General features: G+C 46.6%; 2 protein-coding genes across 5 annotated transcripts in view; one reads left to right on the top strand and one right to left on the bottom strand.

The window, feature by feature from the left end:
• The window catches only part of COTL1 (coactosin like F-actin binding protein 1), a 32,722-nt gene extending 23,717 nt beyond the window's left edge, over positions 1–9,005 (bottom strand). Inside the window, exons 1-3 of the mRNA XM_048816449.2 lie at positions 8,880–9,005; positions 8,051–8,138; positions 7,589–7,671 (exon numbers count right to left, since the gene is read on the bottom strand). Coding sequence (XP_048672406.1) covers positions 7,589–7,671; positions 8,051–8,127 — 160 coding nt within the window. The 5' untranslated portion in view covers positions 8,128–8,138; positions 8,880–9,005. The remainder of the gene's footprint in view (positions 1–7,588; positions 7,672–8,050; positions 8,139–8,879) is intronic.
• Positions 8,858–19,052, top strand: part of KLHL36 (kelch like family member 36) — a 29,966-nt gene continuing 19,771 nt past the window's right edge. Inside the window, exons 1-2 of one of the 4 annotated variants that reach the window (XM_048816446.2) lie at positions 8,858–8,990; positions 18,643–18,724. In XM_048816446.2, the coding sequence (XP_048672403.1) occupies positions 18,665–18,724 (60 nt within the window). In that variant the 5' untranslated portion in view covers positions 8,858–8,990; positions 18,643–18,664. Of the gene's footprint in view, positions 8,991–16,494; positions 16,636–18,642; positions 18,725–19,052 lie in introns of those variants that run through there. The other 3 variants (XM_075118448.1, XM_048816447.2, XM_048816448.2) reach the window with 3 other exon arrangements.

The raw sequence follows: 19,052 nt of genomic DNA on the forward strand, positions 1-19,052 counted from the left end.
GGAAGAATTGTGTATATAATCCTAAGTAACAGTATGGCTGTCTTGCATTGAAACTAAAGGGAGTTTAGTTTGCACGGTGCCAATTTTGAGTACTCTTGCAGCTAGATACTGGTTCTAGTCCCAACGAACATTGGGTTGCATATGAACATTATTTAGCATTAAACTGCAAACTCAGAAGTCGCCATCTCATGGCCTTGGATACCCATTTTGTGCCAGATGCCTGGTCAGTGTTAACTGATATCTACTGCCTGTCATGAGTAAGCTGTAAGAAAAAATGAGCCACATGGTAAAGATCATGGGCCCTCTAGTTGTTTAGTGTCAGACCACTTGGTTTCCTGCTAACATGACGCAAACTCTGTCCCCTCTTGACCCTCCGTGATGCAAGCTAGAATGTTAAGCTAAGGTTAACCAAACAGGAAGAAAGACTGTTCAAGCTGACATTTTAAATTTTTATTATAAGGAAACTATCAGAACTGAGGCTGTCTAAGAGAAGCATGACTGTGTAGGAGACACTGGGGAAGGAAGGGACATGGGCCCAGTTTGGCAGGGGGAAAAAGCCCAACATCTGCTTTCTCTTTTGAACACCTGGCTCTGGTTGCAGTTCTTCACCCCTTAAACCTCAATATGCAGACACCAATGCTCTGAGTCACCTGGGAGGAGATGCTCCTCGAACAGCTATCCCCATCACCACACTGGTGAGGGCCCAGCCCCTGTGCAGTACTTAGTCCCTGGTAAGGGTTAGGCCTTTGGAACTTTATCAAAAGCTCACTGAAGTCAACTTCAATGGGCTTTGGCCCTATAATCTTCTTTAAAAGAAAGACTGATGTTTATCATCATTATTATAAACACAAGACAAAACATAACCAAGGCCAATAATCCATTCTAATGTCCACCCAACACGTATCCAGTGTGCTTAGGTCCAGGACATGAGCTCATGAGACTGATGAGCCATCAGCCACAGCAGAGTTCCTTTGCGCTCACCCATCAGTGAAGAAAGGGCTAAGTACTTGTCTCACTGAAGTCAATACCAAAATGCTCTCAAGCCTCAGTACAGACAGGATGTGGTCCAGAGACAAGAAGGCCAAAGTGCTCATGACTTGTTCACAGATGGGTTGTCAGTAGCATAAGCTAGAGTCCAGCAGTATCACAGCTAACCTCTTTGTTTCTTATAGTTATTACATGCCTGACGGAGGGCACAACTCCAGATAAGTTTTCATGGAAGTGATGCCTAGCAGCCTCCCAAAGTCAAGAAAGTTTCAAACTCCTGCAAGATGGTGAGCAGTGGACTCTTCCCCCTCCCACAACCTCCACAAAAAATCCATATGCAGTTCCATTATTAGCATCTTGAGTTGATACATCCCATTGAAACAAATACTGGGGTTGATTTTCTGTTGCATTAAGGGGTTGAGGGGCCTTTAAGGGATATAAATGACTTTGGGGAATACCCCCACCAGTCACAGTGGCCCTCTATTGGCTTCTCTCCCAGTATAAGGGGAAAGATGGTCCAATGGTAGAGCATTAGCTAGGACAGGGGAGACCTGGGTTTAATTCCCTGCTCCAGCAGGGACTTCCTGTATAACCATGGCCAAGTCACTTAGACTCTCTGGGCCTCAGTTCCCTATCTGGAAAAAGGGGATACCATTTTCTTACCTCAAAGAAGCATTGTGAGAATAAATACATTAGGGATTGTGAAATACTTGGAGACCTACAGATGACAGGTGTAGAAACAGGCTATTATGATGACGTAGGGACTGGGAGTGGACCCAGGCTATGGCTACTTTTGAGCGTATTGGAAACAGAGTTTAAATTAGAGCAGTCCTGAGGCAGCTCTGATGCCAAGGACCAGACAGACCTCTGACAGGCTCCAGAATACAGTGAGTGTAAAGGGGACTTAACCCCGTTCAACAGAGGAATGGTGGAAGCAGACAAAGTTCCAGATGACCATAAGGAAGTGGTTGGCAAACAGATGCCGCTTTAACTGCTCCTCCAAGGAGCTATGCTTTACACAGCAGTGCGGGGGCGGGGGCGGGAAAGGCTTTGCAGCCAGGAATGCACAGTCAATGTGAAATTCCCAAAAATAATTACCATAAAGGACGGATCATCAGTTTTCACAGGTTTGCCCTTCAAATATATGTTAAAGGGGAAAGCGGGCAAAGGAAGGACTCAGATGAGCACGAGAAAGACTCAACAATATCCTGTAAAGTCCAAAATTACAAAGGTATTTTGGTGCCTAAAGATGCAAATCGACACCTACTGGGATTTATAAAAAGCACCTAAGTGAGTTAGGCACCTTAGCTGCTTTGGTGCATTGCTAAGTCTCCCCAGGCACCTACCTGCATCTTTAGGCACCAAAACACCTTTAAAAATTTGGGACTAAGTTTTTAAACTACTGAATTCTATTACTTACTGATTGCAATCCACCTATATACAGGGAGCATTGCACTAGGACACTATCTTAGGGGCTGGTTCCATTTCCCCCCCACCCCCCGCGTGCATGCATACACACCCCTGATGCTAACCAGAAATGCCTTATGCTGTATCTATTCCATTCCAAGAGTTTTAATTCCTCTGAATGTGGACTGCACAGTACCTTTTGTCTGCTCTTTACAGACACATGAATAGCTCTTCCATCTCATGCTGTCCCAGTACAGGTATTTATCTGTACTGGAACTTTCCTAACAGCAGCCTAAGTTAGTTCTTTTGTCATGGTTGTGAACATTTGGTTCTCAATGGGACGGAGAAATTTGTAAGCATCACGCTATTAAACTGCAGCGTAGCCATAAAAAAAAATTGCAAATAGGGACTGTTCCACTCTGTTCCTTTAATAATATCGGGGAAAGCAAAATAAGTTCAGCTATTGGTTAGTCTGGCATCACTGACATTTACAAAACCCTTAACTCTGTATTTCTGACTGGGATTATTTTAAGTCCAAGATCCCAGGTAAGGTCACTCCACTCTTCTCAGCCATGCATTCACAGCCCCCATTATTAGGGTTTGAAATAAACTCAGATTTTCCTTCCTACTCTGTTGTAAAAAAACCCCAAACCTTCATCTATCTTTCTAGCTCTGAATCCAACAACTCAGCTTTTTGTCTAAAACTGTATTGACGGCATGAAGTGTTTAATGCCAAATTCATGCCATGGTTGGTTGGATCCATGCCACTGGCAGAAGCACAAGGGAGAGCGATCTCTGGAAAAAGAAGCAGATCAAAAGCCTTGAATGAAATCCTCATTTAATGGAGGGGAACCCCAGAGATATTCGCGAATGCAGTAAAACAGCCCTGGGTCTATGCTTAAAGGAAATGACACATGTGCAGTAAGAGTTTTTTCCAATGTGAGTGTCAGTTTCCCACCCAGTCTTCCTCTTCCTATTTAAAAATGTCACCCATAGTTTCAGTGTCCCAGAATAAAGGGGAAGGGGTAAAATGGGAGGTTTATTGCATATTTCACTGCTATGCTTTTCTGCAGATAACCCCGTGGTTGGTAGAAGGCTCAGGAACAGGTGTGCAGGGCCATCAAAGGCAAAGCTCTGGGGTAGAATGGACTTGTACATCCACAATATACAGAGGAATAAATCCTCACAAGATACATTGGGTGCAGCAGTGCTCAAATTGTGATCCATGGGACTTATACGATCCCCTTTACCATTGTATCTGAACACTTAATCTTTAATATATTTATTAAGTGGCAGTCCAGAGTGTCTGGAGAGCTGGCTGGTCACATGGTATCTTTGCCAGTTGCTAATGTAACCCACACACCTTTAGGTGTGGCGTTCTGTCCTATCTAGTGGCACAGAGACCACTTAGAGAGATAAAATGAGTCTGCTCTACCGCCTTAGCTAACAGTCAGTTCATGCGGTAGAGGCTCATGCACTAATAAGCTCCAGGGGTCCCCGGTTCGATCCTGCCCGCCGGCGACCAGGGTCTGTCAGCATTACGCTAAGTCAAATTAAAAGAAACCAAAAATACACCACGACAATTTCCTGATTTTCCTCATGGAGGCTATTGCTGTGGTTGCAGCAGAGACATTCGGGGATCACCAGTGGTATTCGGAATGGAGATGTCTATGAGACAGACACTCTCTGTATTAAGCGGCAGGCAACACTACTGAGAACTCCTAGCAAAATGCAGGAAGTGCAAAAAGCAACCCCATAGGGGCGTGAACGAAAGAACTTCCTGTATCTTTGAGCCAAGTGAATTAGCACCCACTGACTCCGCCTTCCCTCTAATCTAATGCCCAGGAGGGAAGCAATATGCACACCACACCAAAGGTGCTTTTAATAAGAATGGCCATTAGAGAAAACAGGAGACACAGATGCTTTCTGTTTGAGAGCATATTGTAACAGATGGCCTGGTAAGCAGAGCAGAGCGAATTTGCACTGAGGTACCTCAGCCTACGCTTGGTGAGCTGAGGTTTTGTATTCCAGCTCCCACTTGTATCTTCAACCACTTAATCATAGGAGGCTTTACAAAAGGCAGCTGCACTTTGGGGGGGCAGGAGAAAGAGGGTCTTTCAAGTCTGTATTGTTCAGACAATAGGAATCCAAAACAAGGAAAAAAGTTTACTTTGAAGCCACTGGCATTTGTTTTAATCCACATTTTTCCATTGAATTTTTGTTTCAGCGGAAGTTTTCCAACCAGCTCTACGGTGTACTAAGAGTTGTCACCTTTCCTCCAGATGGTAAGGAAAGCGCTGTCTTCACAGCTGGCACCAATCCAGTTTCCTGACCGATGTCTAGTGGTCCAGCTCAGGCTGGTTGCACAGATAGAGTCACTAAAACTAGCATATCTTCCTTCCCCAACTCGTGTAACATCCATTAGTTTGTGGGTGGAGGAATTAGCTGTCTGACACTTGGCCGAGTCTGTATACCCGGTACCTCTTCACTTCCTATGGTTTATTAAAGCTTCAAGCACATGTGCTTCAGAGATATTTTATTGTCAAGGGTTAATCTGCTCTTGCCTTGTTTTAGTCAAGGCCTATTGAGGGGCCTGTCTAGCCCCTAGCATGGGCTAATACAAGAGCCCAGGTCTACCCTGGCCACACCTTTTATATGAAACCTCCCTTTTATAGTCTGCACTTCATAGAGCTGGAAGAGGTTGGAGGAACTGCAAGGCTAGTGAGGTCGGCTCTGCACTGAGAAATTCACTGGCAGAAGAGGTGGGGTGAATTCTGCTTTGGTCTATGTCCCTTTTAGTGCCTTGCTTGTAATAAGGGTTTGATGCACAAAATTGCTGGCAAGGAACTGAAATTGGATGATGATCCCAAGAGGTCATGACTCCAGTGGCTACTGCTCTACAGCCTGCCCGGGACAAATTCTGGGGGTCAGCTGCCTCTGACAGAGCCTCTTCTCTCCAACTCCCTGCTCCAGATGCTCGTTACAGAGGGGATAACAGGTAAGGAAGAGATGACAGGTAAGAAGCACTCGGTCAGGAAGAGACACAGTCAGTATCATCCCAGACAGAGCAGTTAGAGTCAAGCCAGACAAAACAAGAGATTTAAGCTTTAAAAATAAATGGCAGAGAAAATAAGTGTGGAAGGGTTCCAGCCTGGGAAGCAGTTTGACTGCCTTAGTCACTGGCTGGGGAGAGAAATATGGAAGGCATTCAGCAATCTCAGCTAGTAATCGCCCTTGTTCAACCCAGAGCCCTGTGGCTGACCCGCTCTTAGGCAATGTGGGCCTGAATTTCAGAAGAGCTGAGTGCACAGAAATACAACTGATGTCAGTGGGAGCTGCAGGAGCTCAGCACCTCTGTGTTGGTCTTCCCCATCTGGACGTGTGTCCTTCTTTCAAAATGGATTTTTCTGGCACCTCTCTTAGGACAGGTTTCAGAGTAGCAGCCGTGTTAGTCTGTATTCGCAAAAAGAAAAGGAGTACTAGTGGCACCTTAGAGACTAACCAATTTATTTGAGAAAAAGCTTTCGTGAGCTACAGCATCCGATGAAGTGAGCTGTAGCTCACGAAAGCTTATGCTCAAATAAATTGGTTAGTCTCTAAGGTGCCCCTAGTACTCCTTTTCTTTTAGGACAAATACCTTTTCCTCTCTCTTAGAGCGTCTCCTTTGGCCTGCTAACTCCTCCCACCCACCTTCTTATAAGGTCACAGAATGATAGGAAAAAAAAAAAAAAAGAGAGTCCTCTCTTCCAGGTACCATGAATCCAACTCTTCTGATAGGAGCTACATGAATTTAAGTTTCTCTGCAAAGTAAATGAGATCAGCTGGGGACTATTGCTCTTTTAAGAGGTATCCAGGCAATCCTGACAGCATCCTCCAGCAACGGTTTGAATAGGGCAATTAAGGCATCTTGATTCAATGACTACACATATTTCTAGCCTCTGGGAATTTAATATCTTTCCCTGCCAACAGCTACATACTGATTAGAGTCCCAGTCCTCCCGCATTTAAGTTCAATGGAAGTTTTGGCATTGAATTTGATGTGAGAGAACCTGACCCTAGCTGGTTCCATGACTGGGCCCATTCTGGACAGAGAGGCCCCTTCACAGTGGTTATTAGCATTTTAGCAGGCCAGGGACTGTTACATTACTCCTTGAGGAACAGACCTTGTTCATCTTCCATGAGACAGATAATTAATATTACAGGCAATTGAAAGTCATAGCTGGGATAGATAAACTAGGAAGGCTTTGCCAGAATTACAGACCAACATTTTGAAATGAATCCAGGCTAAACGTGAACAATTAGCAATAAATACTTCAAGCCTGGCACATCACCATATGAATTAAATGACACTTAGCCAACAAGAGCATGGGGAAGCGGAGTACACATACAAAATATCCCCATGGGGCTAGTTTGAAAGTAATAAAGACAGTTTTTGCAAACACTGCACGTCTTAATGTCAGTAGTTGTTAACTATTTCCTGGCTTTCCACCATTCCATTACCACTTTCCATCAGTCCTTTAGCACTCTACTTCTGTGACACAGGTCAACACACAGCTGCCACATTTAAACCTTGAACTGCAACTGCTTTTGCAGTGTCACATAACTAATTTCTTTTCAACACTCTATTTGTTCAAACAAGTCTCCTATATAATTTCTCATTCTAGTAGTTCTTAAGTTTTGTGATTTTAAATTATTGTTTTTACTGCATAATTACTGCTATTCAAATAATTTATTGTGGAAGGTTTCTATAAAGCAAAGATTTATTTTTTTAATACTATGGCTGTATTAGCCATAATAACTTAAATGGGTATTTCTCTCTCTTCAGTTAAGAGATTTCACCCTTTAAATGTTAGGGTTAAACAATAAGATCTGAGCTAAGAGTTTCCTCCCGTTTAGAGGGAAACTGGAAGGGACTCAAAACTCATCCATTGTGCAAAAGAAAAAAAAAGCCGCACATATTTAAATATGTGGGCGAAACAAAGGAAGTATTAAAGAGTTTGACTGCATTGGGCTCATGATACTCTGTAGTAGTATGAAAATCCAATCATTCTGGACAGGATGAGACAGTAAACTCTGGAAGCAAGCAGGGACACATTCCACCCTACACAAGTTTACTCCAATTCTTTTCTCCTTTTATTAAGCAGGGAGCAGCCGCAGTCGTCTGTCATCTACACAAGCAAGGAGACTGGCCTTACCTTTGCATTCCCTTGTAAACTCTTCATAGTCTGTTCCTTGGTCTCCGGGGACTATTGTAGAGCCATCATATTTAAAAGTCACCCTTTGGGAAGGGGAAAGGGAGGTAAATAATAAAATATTAATGCTTGTATGGGGAAGACTCTTTAAGAGCGTTAAGACATTTAATAATAGTCAAATGGAAACTGGAGTAAATTAGAGGGATTCCAGCACGGTCAGACTACAAATACAATCCCAGTTGTGTATTGTATGTAGCTGGTCATTGTTAATAAGACGACAAGCAAATTCTGCCCAGTATTTAAAATTCACTTGGGAGCACATTGAAAACACCGGCTCGATCAATGTACAAATCCGCATCCTTCAGCTGGCCGGGGCAGTGCGGCGGGGCTGCCTCTCATTACAGGCTGGGCTCAGAGAAAGCGGGTGCCAGAAGGGTACGAAGAACACCGGGCGCGGAAACTTACCAGTTAATATTCGTGCCATCGTCCCTCACGAGGTTGTAGGCTTCTCTGCACGCCTCCTTGTCGATTTTAGTGGCCATTTGCTTGAGAACTGGAGTCAGGAGGGAATTTCAGATGAATGAACGTGCCCGCGCCCCCCTCTCCCTCCAAGCACCACACAACTCAGCGGAGAGGAAGCCTTTGTAAGGCCAGGGCTGGGACCCGTGCAGGCTTTGGTAAAGATCCAACAGACGAGCTGCAGCCTGCGCAAGGAAATGATGCGGGAGCTTTGCGCTGAGAAGTCCCACGGTATTGCTCGGAGCCCGACTGAATGCTCGGGCCCGGCGGCTCTTAACCCCTTCACTGCCTCGCTACGGGAGCGGAGAGCTCTGCCTCACTGGGGCTGCTGGTCCCAACTCAGGGGCTGGCAGGGGGAGCTTGCCTCCTCTGCTCACTCATTTCTGCCCATCCAAACAGAAAGCAGGGCAGGAACACCCCTCCGCTTTGCCACACAGTGGTGTTTCCTTACCACCCCCTCCCTCCCACGGCTTTTTTTTTTTCAACCCCCCCCCTTCCCCCATTCCCCTCTGCAAAGCATTACTGGGATTGCAATGCGATGATGTAATAGCTTTAGCGAGAGGGTGCGGGAAGCCCATGAAACTGACCCCCCCAAATATAATAATCATCTTGCCAGAGATCTGTCAGGGCGTCAGTGTTGCATGGGGGCGATGAAGAGGATTCTCCTAGAGAGACTCTTCGGCGGGATGCGTTAGGCTCACCGCCCCCCGGGCTCGAACAGAAAGTGATGCATTACACAGTCGCTCACACACGGGGTCAGGAAACAGGGACAAACCTTGTGCAAGATGACACGGCCCCTTGTTACTCCTCGGGGTCAAGGAGAGCTTCCAGAAGATCGAGAGGTAGCCCAGCGGGAGGACACCTGACAAGGAGCAAGCTGGTGCAGGTAGGAGCTGTGGAAGACAGGGACTGGATCCTGGAGGGTGACGACAGGGAAGGGGGGCCAGAGCCAGAGCATGAGCAAACCCCCGGAGAATGTGCCATAAATGCAATAAATAGGCGATTCTGCTGATGCAAGTTTGTTTTGCTTTTTGTTTTTTGTTTTTTTTAAGTATGGTAAGGCTAAAATAATGCGCTGCACACAAAATTGGCAGGAAAGAAGGGAAGCCCGCCAAAAGCTTTTGACCACGGCAGGAAGATTAAAGATCTTGAACTCTGGGTGTGGGTGATTTCGCATTTCCGTCCGTCGGGATTACCCCAGCTCTCAATTTGTGACTGGGGCCGCGCCAGCTCTTTCGGCGTTGTGGGCGGGTTTTCCCCTGGGTTTCAGAGGCAGCTAGCTCCCCCTCTTGGTCTGAAAATTACAGAGACAGACTAGTGTTAGCCCAGAACAGTGCATATGTTGGCCCTTGGGACCTAGATTCACAGACCTCGAGAATAAGAGGTGAATCTGCAGCTGTAAAATTTGAACCTGCCTTTCTGCACTCACAACAGTGGAGATGTATACCTGCTCCTGAAACTCCCTGAAAAAGTGTCCCCGCTAATCAGAGGTTGTAATTAATAGTGAAGAAAATCAGAGTTTCGAAAACTAGACAGTGACAGTAGAATCGCAAAAAAAGAACAGGAGTACTTGTGACACCTTAGAGACTAACACATTTATTTGAGCCTAAGCTTTCGTGAGCTACAGCTCACTGATTCTTGAAGATTTGGAGACTCCTTGTGAATGACTGAATTTTTCAAATAAATGAACAACCACAATAAAAAGAGCCTACTCCATCAGATTGTATACACCATACTTTGTTCATTTCCCTTGACAACTATACATTGTTTTAGATTAGTGAGACAAGGTGGGTGGGGGACTCTCTTTTATTGGACCAACTTCTGTTGGCAAAACAGATGAGCTTTGGAGCTTACACAGAGCTCTTCCTCAGGTCTGGGAAATTTACTCAGTAGCACAGCTACAAAGTAGAACTGATTGTTTAGCATAAATAGTTAAAACATGTTTCAAGGGACCAACCTGGCTGCAACAACACTACATATACATTAATTACTAGTAGTAGAATACACTATTGTATATTTTGTAAAAGTGATGAAGTTTTAGTAGTTTGTTCCATGTCCTGTCCCCCCCCCCCGTCACCCAAGGGGAGGGGTAAGGGTGTGGTTGCCCCAGGGTTAAGTCAATATGGTTGCACTCAGCCACAGGGCTGCATAGTCCAATGGCCAGAGTCAACAGAACTCCCCTTGTCTTCAGGGAAGCACACCCCAATCACCAGAGTCCATGGGGAATTTGGTGGGTCACCCGCAACACACTAACTGCTGCAGGGACACTGGCTAGTCCCTCCGTGGGCTGCTTCCTGACATGTCTCCTGTCGCTGAAGTCAGAGTGCCTTCGGGGTCAGGGTGCCTCGGGTGGCAATGTCAGTTTCTCTAGGGCAGTGCTACTCAAAGTGGTGGTCCGCGAATGAGCCATCAGCCGCCGGTCTGCGCGCACATTGGAAAAAAAACTGCCCGTCCGCCACATCAGATAGCTTGAGAAGCACTGCTCTAGGGCATCTGCCGATGCCAAGGTGCCTGTCTGGGCCTTGACGTCTCCTGCTCCTTCAGTCCAGGTGCCTGGCTGCTTCTCAGCTGAAGCCAGCAAGGCACGTCCTTCTTCCTCGGCAGTCCACACCCACTGAGCTGCTCCCATTTATACTGCACCAACAGTTGAGGCATGCCCAGCAGGGTCGAGGGGCCGTGGCTTCTGCTGCTAAGAGCACTGCCTTAACCCCTTCTGCTCTGGTGTGGGACCAGTACACCCCGTCACATAGTAGAAGGCCCCACCACAGCATTCATTTATTAAATATTTGCTGAGAAAGGAAAGGGGGGTGAGATCACCAATTGATGTGTTAATTATAAAGCATGTGGCTTACCACTGTACAGTTGGGAGCCCTGATCCTGCAAGAAGATCCCTGTAAGCAGATGATTGAGCAAATCACAGTGAATCAGGCTAATCCCAGCAGTGAATCTCAATGATTTAGGTAAAGTTAAAGTCAGTGGGAGTAGAGATAAATCTGCATTAAAGTCAATGGGAGTTGAGGGCACCCAGCATCTGGGAGGATCAGGTCCTACATTCTGGTAGGCTCCAGCCACTAGGTGGCAGTGTGGTCACACACTTTAATAGGGCTAACTTTCCATCCATTCCTTACAGACCTGTTTGAAAGCCTGAGTGAGGTTCATTTTACTTAACAGATAATTGCTCATATACAAAACACTTTTCTAGTCCACCATTCTCATCATTTTCTAGTTCCTGAGCTACTGAGGTCACACAGATGAGAGGTAGGTGATGTCAGATATCACTATAATTGGAAAGAAAAAAGTCCAAGCTTGATCAAGTCTCAACCATCCACAATTTAATTGTACACTTCCCTGCTCTTCTGTAGTTGGAATGTTTGAAGCCCCGAGGGAAGTGGGACATTAACATAGATAGAACAATGAATCAGGAACCTCTGTGTTCATATTTAGACTGCCGGTAATCCCTGAACATTATGTCAGTCCTGGAAATTCATGCCCTCACCATGTGACCGCATCCTGCCTTTTAACTGACACGCTTTCCTTCCTTCCCCTCTCTGCCTTTTTTTACAGGCATGTAGGATGAAACACTGCTCTCAGATGTACCCATGGGAATTTGGAATGGGGGGCGGGAAAGTAACCACTTTATCTGCTTTGGTAGTTGGCACCAAATTTGCACCTGTGTAACTGAAAGGAGATTTTGGGGCATTGTCTTTTTTAATGGTAATTCTGGGGCCAATCACCTCCCCCTCTGTGCATGGATCTTCTCCTCCCATGGGGTGGTGATGGTGGTGGGTGAGGGGGAGTTCTAGCCAGCTGCATATGCAGCAGCATTTGCCTCTTTCCCGGCAGGCTGGCTCCAGCTCCAGCTATGTGAGTGGAGAACTTGATGGATTTGGAGAGGATGCAGAGATGCTACTGGAAAGATAATATAGCTCCAAACCATGTTGTGTGGCCAAGACACAGACCCAGATCCACACAGACCCACCTAAGTCCCAATTTTGGCTGCACTCATCCATCATCATCATCATCATCATCATCACTCCCATAATCGCATTGGTCGTTGGGGCACCATCATTGATGAGCAATCAACCAATTGTCTCCACCCTTGACAACTGTGTGTTAGTACTTGAGTCTCCGTGAAGTCCATTCCTGTCCACTCTTTTATGTTGTCAGTCCATCTCTTCTTCTGTCTACCTCTTCTTCTTTTCCCCTGTACTGTCCCTTGGAGGATGCTCTCGGATAGGCCAGATGATCTTGTTACATGGCCCTACCACTTCAGCTTGCGCTTCTTCACGGTTCTCAGGAGGTCTTCATATGACCTAGCATGTTGGGTGATGCGGATCTCTTCATTAGTGACGCGGTCAAAGTAGGAGATGCCCAGGATTTTACAGAAGTATCTCATCTCTGCTACCTTTATTTTCCTTTCAAGTTCTGCCATAAGGGTCCATGTCTCACACACATACAGAAAAATGGAGATGACCAGTGCGTGCAGCAGTTTCGGTTTGGATTCCAGGGAGATGTTCTTATTCCTCCAATTTGGCTTTAGCTTTGCCACTGTTGTTTGCACAGTTCTCACCAGAATTTCTGCCTTTGATCCTTCATCAGTGATGATTGCTCCCAAATACTTGAACAGTTTCACTGTCTCCAGCTCTTGTCCACTCACAGTGATATCTGAGCTGATCCCATCACGTTTGTTTGTCATCAGCTTGGTTTTCTCTGCACTGATTTCCATGCCGTATTTTGAGGAGGTTTCATCCAGTTGTTTCACACGGTTGGCAAGTTCATCTTCGCTGCCTGCCAGGCCGTCAACGTCATCAGCGAACCGAAGATTTGAGATGGTTCTCCCCCCAGTGCTGACTGTGCATATGTGATCTTCTAGGGTATCAGTCATTATGCGCTCCAAGTAGATGTTGAACAGTGTGGGCGAAAGAAGGCAGCCTTGCCGGACTCCAACAGTGGTGCGAAACCACTCTCCTATAGTGCCATTGACGAGAACGGCACTGCTGGCCTTGGCACACAGTTGTTAAATGGTAAGAATAAGCTTATCACCAACATTGTACTTCTTCTTGGTTCCCAGAGAGCTTCGTGCCATACTCTGTCAAACGCCTTCTTGAAGTCAACAAAGACGTGGTTGATGTCCTTCTGGTGTTGCCAGAACTTCTCCCATAGAACGCGAAGGTTGAAAATCTGTTCTGTGGTACTTCTTCCAGCACGAAAGCCAGCCTGTTCTTCAGCGATGATATTCTCCGCTTGTGGCTGCACTACCATCCACCAAAACCAGTAGGCTCTTAAGTTTCTGCCACTGTTGCTGCACACTAAGCATCCAGATGCCTGACTTCTGCCTAAGCAGGAAAGCAATTCACAAACCAGGGGAAGACAGGCATTGCATGCAGGGCCCAATCCATTAGGTGTGCTGAAAGGCTGATGACTGAATCAGGTCCCATTCAAGTGTCGCCAACACTGCCCACCTTATAAGTTTTTCCCAGTGGTTAGAGCGCTTGCATGGGAGATCCACGTTCAATTGCCCTCTCTCCAGTAGAGGAGACAGGACCTCTCAGGAGGATGCTCTAACCATTGAGCAATGGGATAGTGTGATGTGGGGCTCCCTCATTCTCTCCTGCTGAAGCTGTTCCATGGGGGATAAATAATGAAAGAGTGATTGGAGATGGAGGACTGGGCCCAGGGTCTCCCACCGGGATGCCCTAACCACTGGACTACAGAGTCCTTCTCACTCACACTCACTCCCTGACTCAATGACGGTGTAAGGATTTATCCACAGTAGAACAGTCATTGGACCAGGGGGAGAGGTGGGAGGACGGAATACTGCATGATTAATGGGATTTCTATTGAGGCTCCCAGAGGCTTTTTGGCCACGGGAGACTGTAAGTTAAAACAAAAAGAAAAGGAGTACTAGTGGCACCTTAGAGACTAACCAATTTATTTGAGCATAAGCTTTCGTCGGATGCAGTGAGCTGTAGCTCACGAAAGCTCATGCTCAAATAAATTGGTTAGTCTCTAAGGTGCCACAAGTCCTCCTGTTCTTTTTGCGAATACAGACTAACACGGCTGCTACTCTGAAACCTATAAGTTAAAATGGATCATTAGCAGCTTGCCCCTGCTCCTTCACCACTCATCCATCACACCTTTGCTCCTTTACTGCCCTTTCTTTTCTAGCTATTTCTACCATACCACTCTGCTGGGCCATCTTTTGTTTCTAGCTCAGCATGAGTTGTTGGGAGAGCAGCACCTCCCTTCAGGAAGTGACCCTGCTATGATGGTGCACACACTGGGCCACGGACAGAGGGGAAAAATCCCCCACCCCCAAGAGGGGTGGAACCCATAGTGTGGGGTGGGGGAAGCAGTGGGTCTGCTGCATTCTCCCTGCTCCCTCCCAGGCTCCACCAGGACCCCTGCTTGCTCTGCACATTGCAGCCAGGGGCTAGGAGAATGAAGGCATGTGGTATGGCTGCTCTGTGCACCCTCAGGTGCATACAAACACAAATCTGTCCAGGAATTGCTGCTGGTCAGGCTGCAAATCTTGTGTGTATACGTGAGTGCGTGCACGCAGGGGTGGTGGATATTGTGGCCACCACGGGTGTGCGTGCTCACAGCAACCCATGTTGCTAAAGAGGTGTGCTGTTGCATTTTGTCCTCGTTGTATTTTCCTGAGGACATATAGTTTCATATCCAGATAAATAAAAAGACCATCTGGTTACTGGGGTTGTTATGAACACTTTTTGATGGCTTGGCTACGTGTTAAGTACGCGCACACCCCTTTACAGAGATTTTTAAAATCACAATGTTAAATTGAACCTAAGTAATCACATCACCTAAGTAATAGTATAGTCTCTTATAGTGATTGTCCTGATTCAAATATTTGCAACAGTTACCTTATTTGCATTGCACACCTACTGCTGCTAACCCCCAAAACAGTCAGGGAATTATAACAATAGTTGCAAATATCACATATAAGAAGTGCTAGGAAAACTTAACAGGATGTATTAGGTTTGCCTGTGTTTAGATATTTGCCATACAACCCGTTACCAAGGAATAACTTTTTAAGTGGTAGGGATTTGGTATGGAGAGTTACTCAAAAAATGGGCACCCTCTAGGACAGGGGGTTTCAACCTTTTTCTTTCTGAGCCCCCCCACACACAAGCTATAAAAACTCCACGGCCCACCTGTGCCACAATAATTGGTTTTCTGCATATTAAGCCAGGGCTGGCATTAGGGTAGCCAGCAGGGCAATTGCCTGGGGCCCCATGCTACAGGGGCTCCCACGAAGCTACATTTCGCAGACTTCGGCTTCAACCCCAGGTGGTGGGGCTCAGGGCCCTGGGCTTCAGCCCCATGCAGTGGGGCTTTGCCTTTCTGCCCTGGGCCCCAGCGAGTTTAATGCTGGCCCTGCTTGGCGCCCCCCCCGAAACCTGCTCATGGTCCCCCCAGGGGCCCTTGGGCCTCTGGTTGAGAACCAGTGCTCTAGGATAATAAAATAATAGTTCGTCATTTTAAAGGACACGTCCGGCTGTCTGCTGAGCACAAAGGCTTATTCGAGCTCGCCTCCTGCCAGGATCTACTTTCAAAATGCCCTGGGTGGGAGTCTACATCTCCTTCAGGGCCCAATCCTGCAAGATTTGAGAACCCTCCACTCCCAGGAAAGTCAAGAGATATTCAGCATCTTAGAGCTGCCTCCCTCCACTCCCATCCCTTGCTGGGGCCTGGCCAGAAAGGGGGTGCTGAGATCTGTTTGGAAGTGGGAGTCCAGCAGCCAGGTTCAACCCTTCAGCAGTCCTGGCCTTTAGCCCAGAGCCTGAGCGTTGGCCAACCTGCAGCAGGTGAGAAGAGAGGCAGGTCAGGTTAGAAGAGCTTAAAAGTCATTAACTCATCTCCTCCTGCAGGAGATAACTGAACAATATAAAGCCCTGGTCATGCAAAAATGAATGCAGGCCGGTAACTTTCTGTAGGGGAGTAACTCCACTGACTTTGGGGGTCAGGTAATGGGAGGCTGGGGCCCTAAGAGCGTGACCAGGAGTTGCCCTGAGAGCAGGGGGAAGTGTGCCAGCTAAGACTGGGAGCAGGAGGCCGCAGTGACCTGTCCCTTCCCCTCTCCTCCTGCCTTCTGCAAACCAAGGTTGCACCTTTTCCCTGAGCAAGGCAGAGAGGAACCAGAGTCCTGCCTGAGCGGAATATTAATTCCCACGCACTGAGCATCAGGCTGCCAGAGCAGCAGCTGCCTGTCTTGGGGGCTGCTTGTTGTTTGTTTGCAGTGATTTGGCCTGATGTCAAGCAGCCTTTCCTAATCCCACCCCGTTTATTATCCCCTTCTCCTCCCCTCCAAACAGCACAGCTCCTCTCTCCCTATTGGCTCCTTCCCCTTTCAATCCAGCCAGCATTTCCTGGATGAGACATGGCTGCAGAGGGAGAGGAGGGAGAGACACCAGCAGCGGCCAGAACAGCCTCAGCACCAGCCTGCGGCGCTGAGTCCCATTGGGGCAGCTGGCACTCCGGCCTGGAGACTGTAGGGACGCTGCACAGTGGTAAACTCTCCTTTTCTTAGTACCTAGGTGGCATTGGGTCCCAGCCTTTCAGGTGTCCCAATTGCACTGAACAACAGGAACATGCCTCATGCTGCAGCACTGAGCCAAGTGGAGCACAGCAAAGCCTGAGAGTCATTAGTTAACCTCCCCCCGCTTTAGTCAGGGCAACTCTGTTCCTTTTCCTTCCTGGCCCCCTCCCCCCATATAGTGATCTGAGGCATTGCAATAAAATGCAATGAACAATTCGAGTGATCCAGACTGCTGCTCCCCCCCTTTTATCTGTGCTTTCAGGGTTTCAGTGCATCGTGCCAGATTCTCGCTTGGCTATAGCTAACTTGGGGGGGGGGGCCGTGTATGTGTGCGTACGTACCCCCAACCCCTGCAGAACCTGATCTCTTTACAGGCTCTACAGATTAGAAATGCGTGTGGAAAAACTGAGCCAAGGTCGGTGAGGCAATATCTTTGAATTAAAACTGAAGAGGAATCTCTTACCTTTCACCAGAGCTGATTCCCTCAGACACTGTCCCTCTGTCCATGTATCTGAGTCTGTGTGAATATCTGTTGTAGAAGAAATCCTGAGCCAAATGATGTGGTGGTTCCTCAGCCTCATTATTATAGAGAGGACCAGACCCACAACTCTCTTTCAAATGACAGCTCTGCTCAGGGTAGCAGGTGTAGGTCTCAGTGGTTTGAGCATTGCCCTGCTAAACCCAGGGTTGTGAGTTAAATCCTTGAGGGGGCCATTTGGGATCTGGGGCAAAAATTGGGGATTGGTCCTGCTTTGAGCAGGGGGTTGGACCAGATGACCTCCTGAGGTCCCTTCCAACCCTGGTATTCTATGTCTATTCTATGTCTATGTCTCAGTGGAGGTGAGTGACCTCTCTCCATTGCTTTCCAGGACTTAACCTGTTCTCAGACAGGCAGACCTGTGCAGCTACAGGTGAATTTCTACCAGTCAGTGGTGAGACAAAATGTCTTTAATGGGGTGTGTGTGTTGATCTGTTGCTGGGCTCAAAAATACTGTTTGACGTAGCTGCACATTGCTATTTGAGCCCATGCCCCCACCCCATCCCTGTGGCCGAATCTGCCTGTAATAGCTAAATAGTTCAGAGGGATTCTCTCTCAGATTTTTGACTCCAACCTGCGATGTAGCTTTAGAAGTGCCGGAGACACTCTTTTGTGTCATACAAGCTCCTAAAATAAATAAATGGACACGAAGTGTGTCAGCTCAAACTCAGTCTGCCCCTTCTGGGGCGGGGGACGAGAACCCCAAGACAGTGTTTTTTGGTTATTTTTTTCTTTACTCTTAAAGTGACTTTAGTGCTAGTGAAAGATGCTGTATTAATAGCACTAGAAAATGAAGTAATCTATTTATTCCTTCACACTACGCTGCCAATGTGCCTCAAGGACCATCTGTAGGTGTAATCTGGTAGATCAGTTTCTCTGGCTTGTGCAGCCCTCCGTCTCTCTACTAATAAGGGAACTAGTTGTGGTGGTGATTTGGGTGATATAGTCACAGTCCTAATAAAAACTAGACTGAAACCCACCAGACTCCCTTCAGCTATCTTGGGCTACTGCCCTGGGCTGGATTGGAACCAGCAACCTAGAGGAAAGCTCTGTATCCTATTACTGTTCAGACTTCTCATGGTGTGGTAGGGACTAGCAGTCAACCAATAAGCAATCTTTTCAGAGGTGCGATGACATCGATAATACTGGTACATAACTAAAAGTGTCGTGGTGAGCTCTGATAATACATTAATGTACACTGAAGTTATCAATAAAACTTGGCAAAACAAATTGTTGGCTAAACGACAAAATAAGACCAATAGAGGGGGTTAGCGAATCTATTTTCAACACTGAACTCTTTTTAACGTATAGATCAATATATACAGGTATATGTAAGTGTTCCTATTGTCTATTTTTATCACTATGTGACTGTTTGGCCATCACTGAGGGGCTGATGTTAGGCTCATATGCTGAGAACTTATTTTCTGTTTTCTGTTCTAGAAGTATCACAAATCAGCCTATAATGGAGGCAACCAGACAAACGAGAATTTCTCGGCCGCACAAGATAAGCGAATCCTCCAAGGTTAGTGAATTCTGCATTGCTGGCTAAAACTTGTAATTAAAATTATGATTACTTTGAAAGGCGGGGGGGAGGGGGGGGATGAGACAACGGTGATGAAACAACTGGATATTTAGTTCCTAGGTATATACTGTAGCATGTAACAAGCTGATTTTAAAATGCAAGTTTGTTCCATTGTCTCCAATTAAAAAATACCTGCAGCAAATAGGCCATCTGCTCAGAGTGACTCATGATTTTTAAAACTGGCACATACTGGCAACACGTAATCCTTCTCTGTATCTAGAGGTCTTTCTCCAGTAATTCAAAGAGGGTGTATTTAATTTTGTTGCTG

This window comes from Caretta caretta, chromosome 12 (assembly GCF_965140235.1).
Source record: "Caretta caretta isolate rCarCar2 chromosome 12, rCarCar1.hap1, whole genome shotgun sequence".
NCBI lineage: Eukaryota > Metazoa > Chordata > Testudines > Cheloniidae > Caretta > Caretta caretta.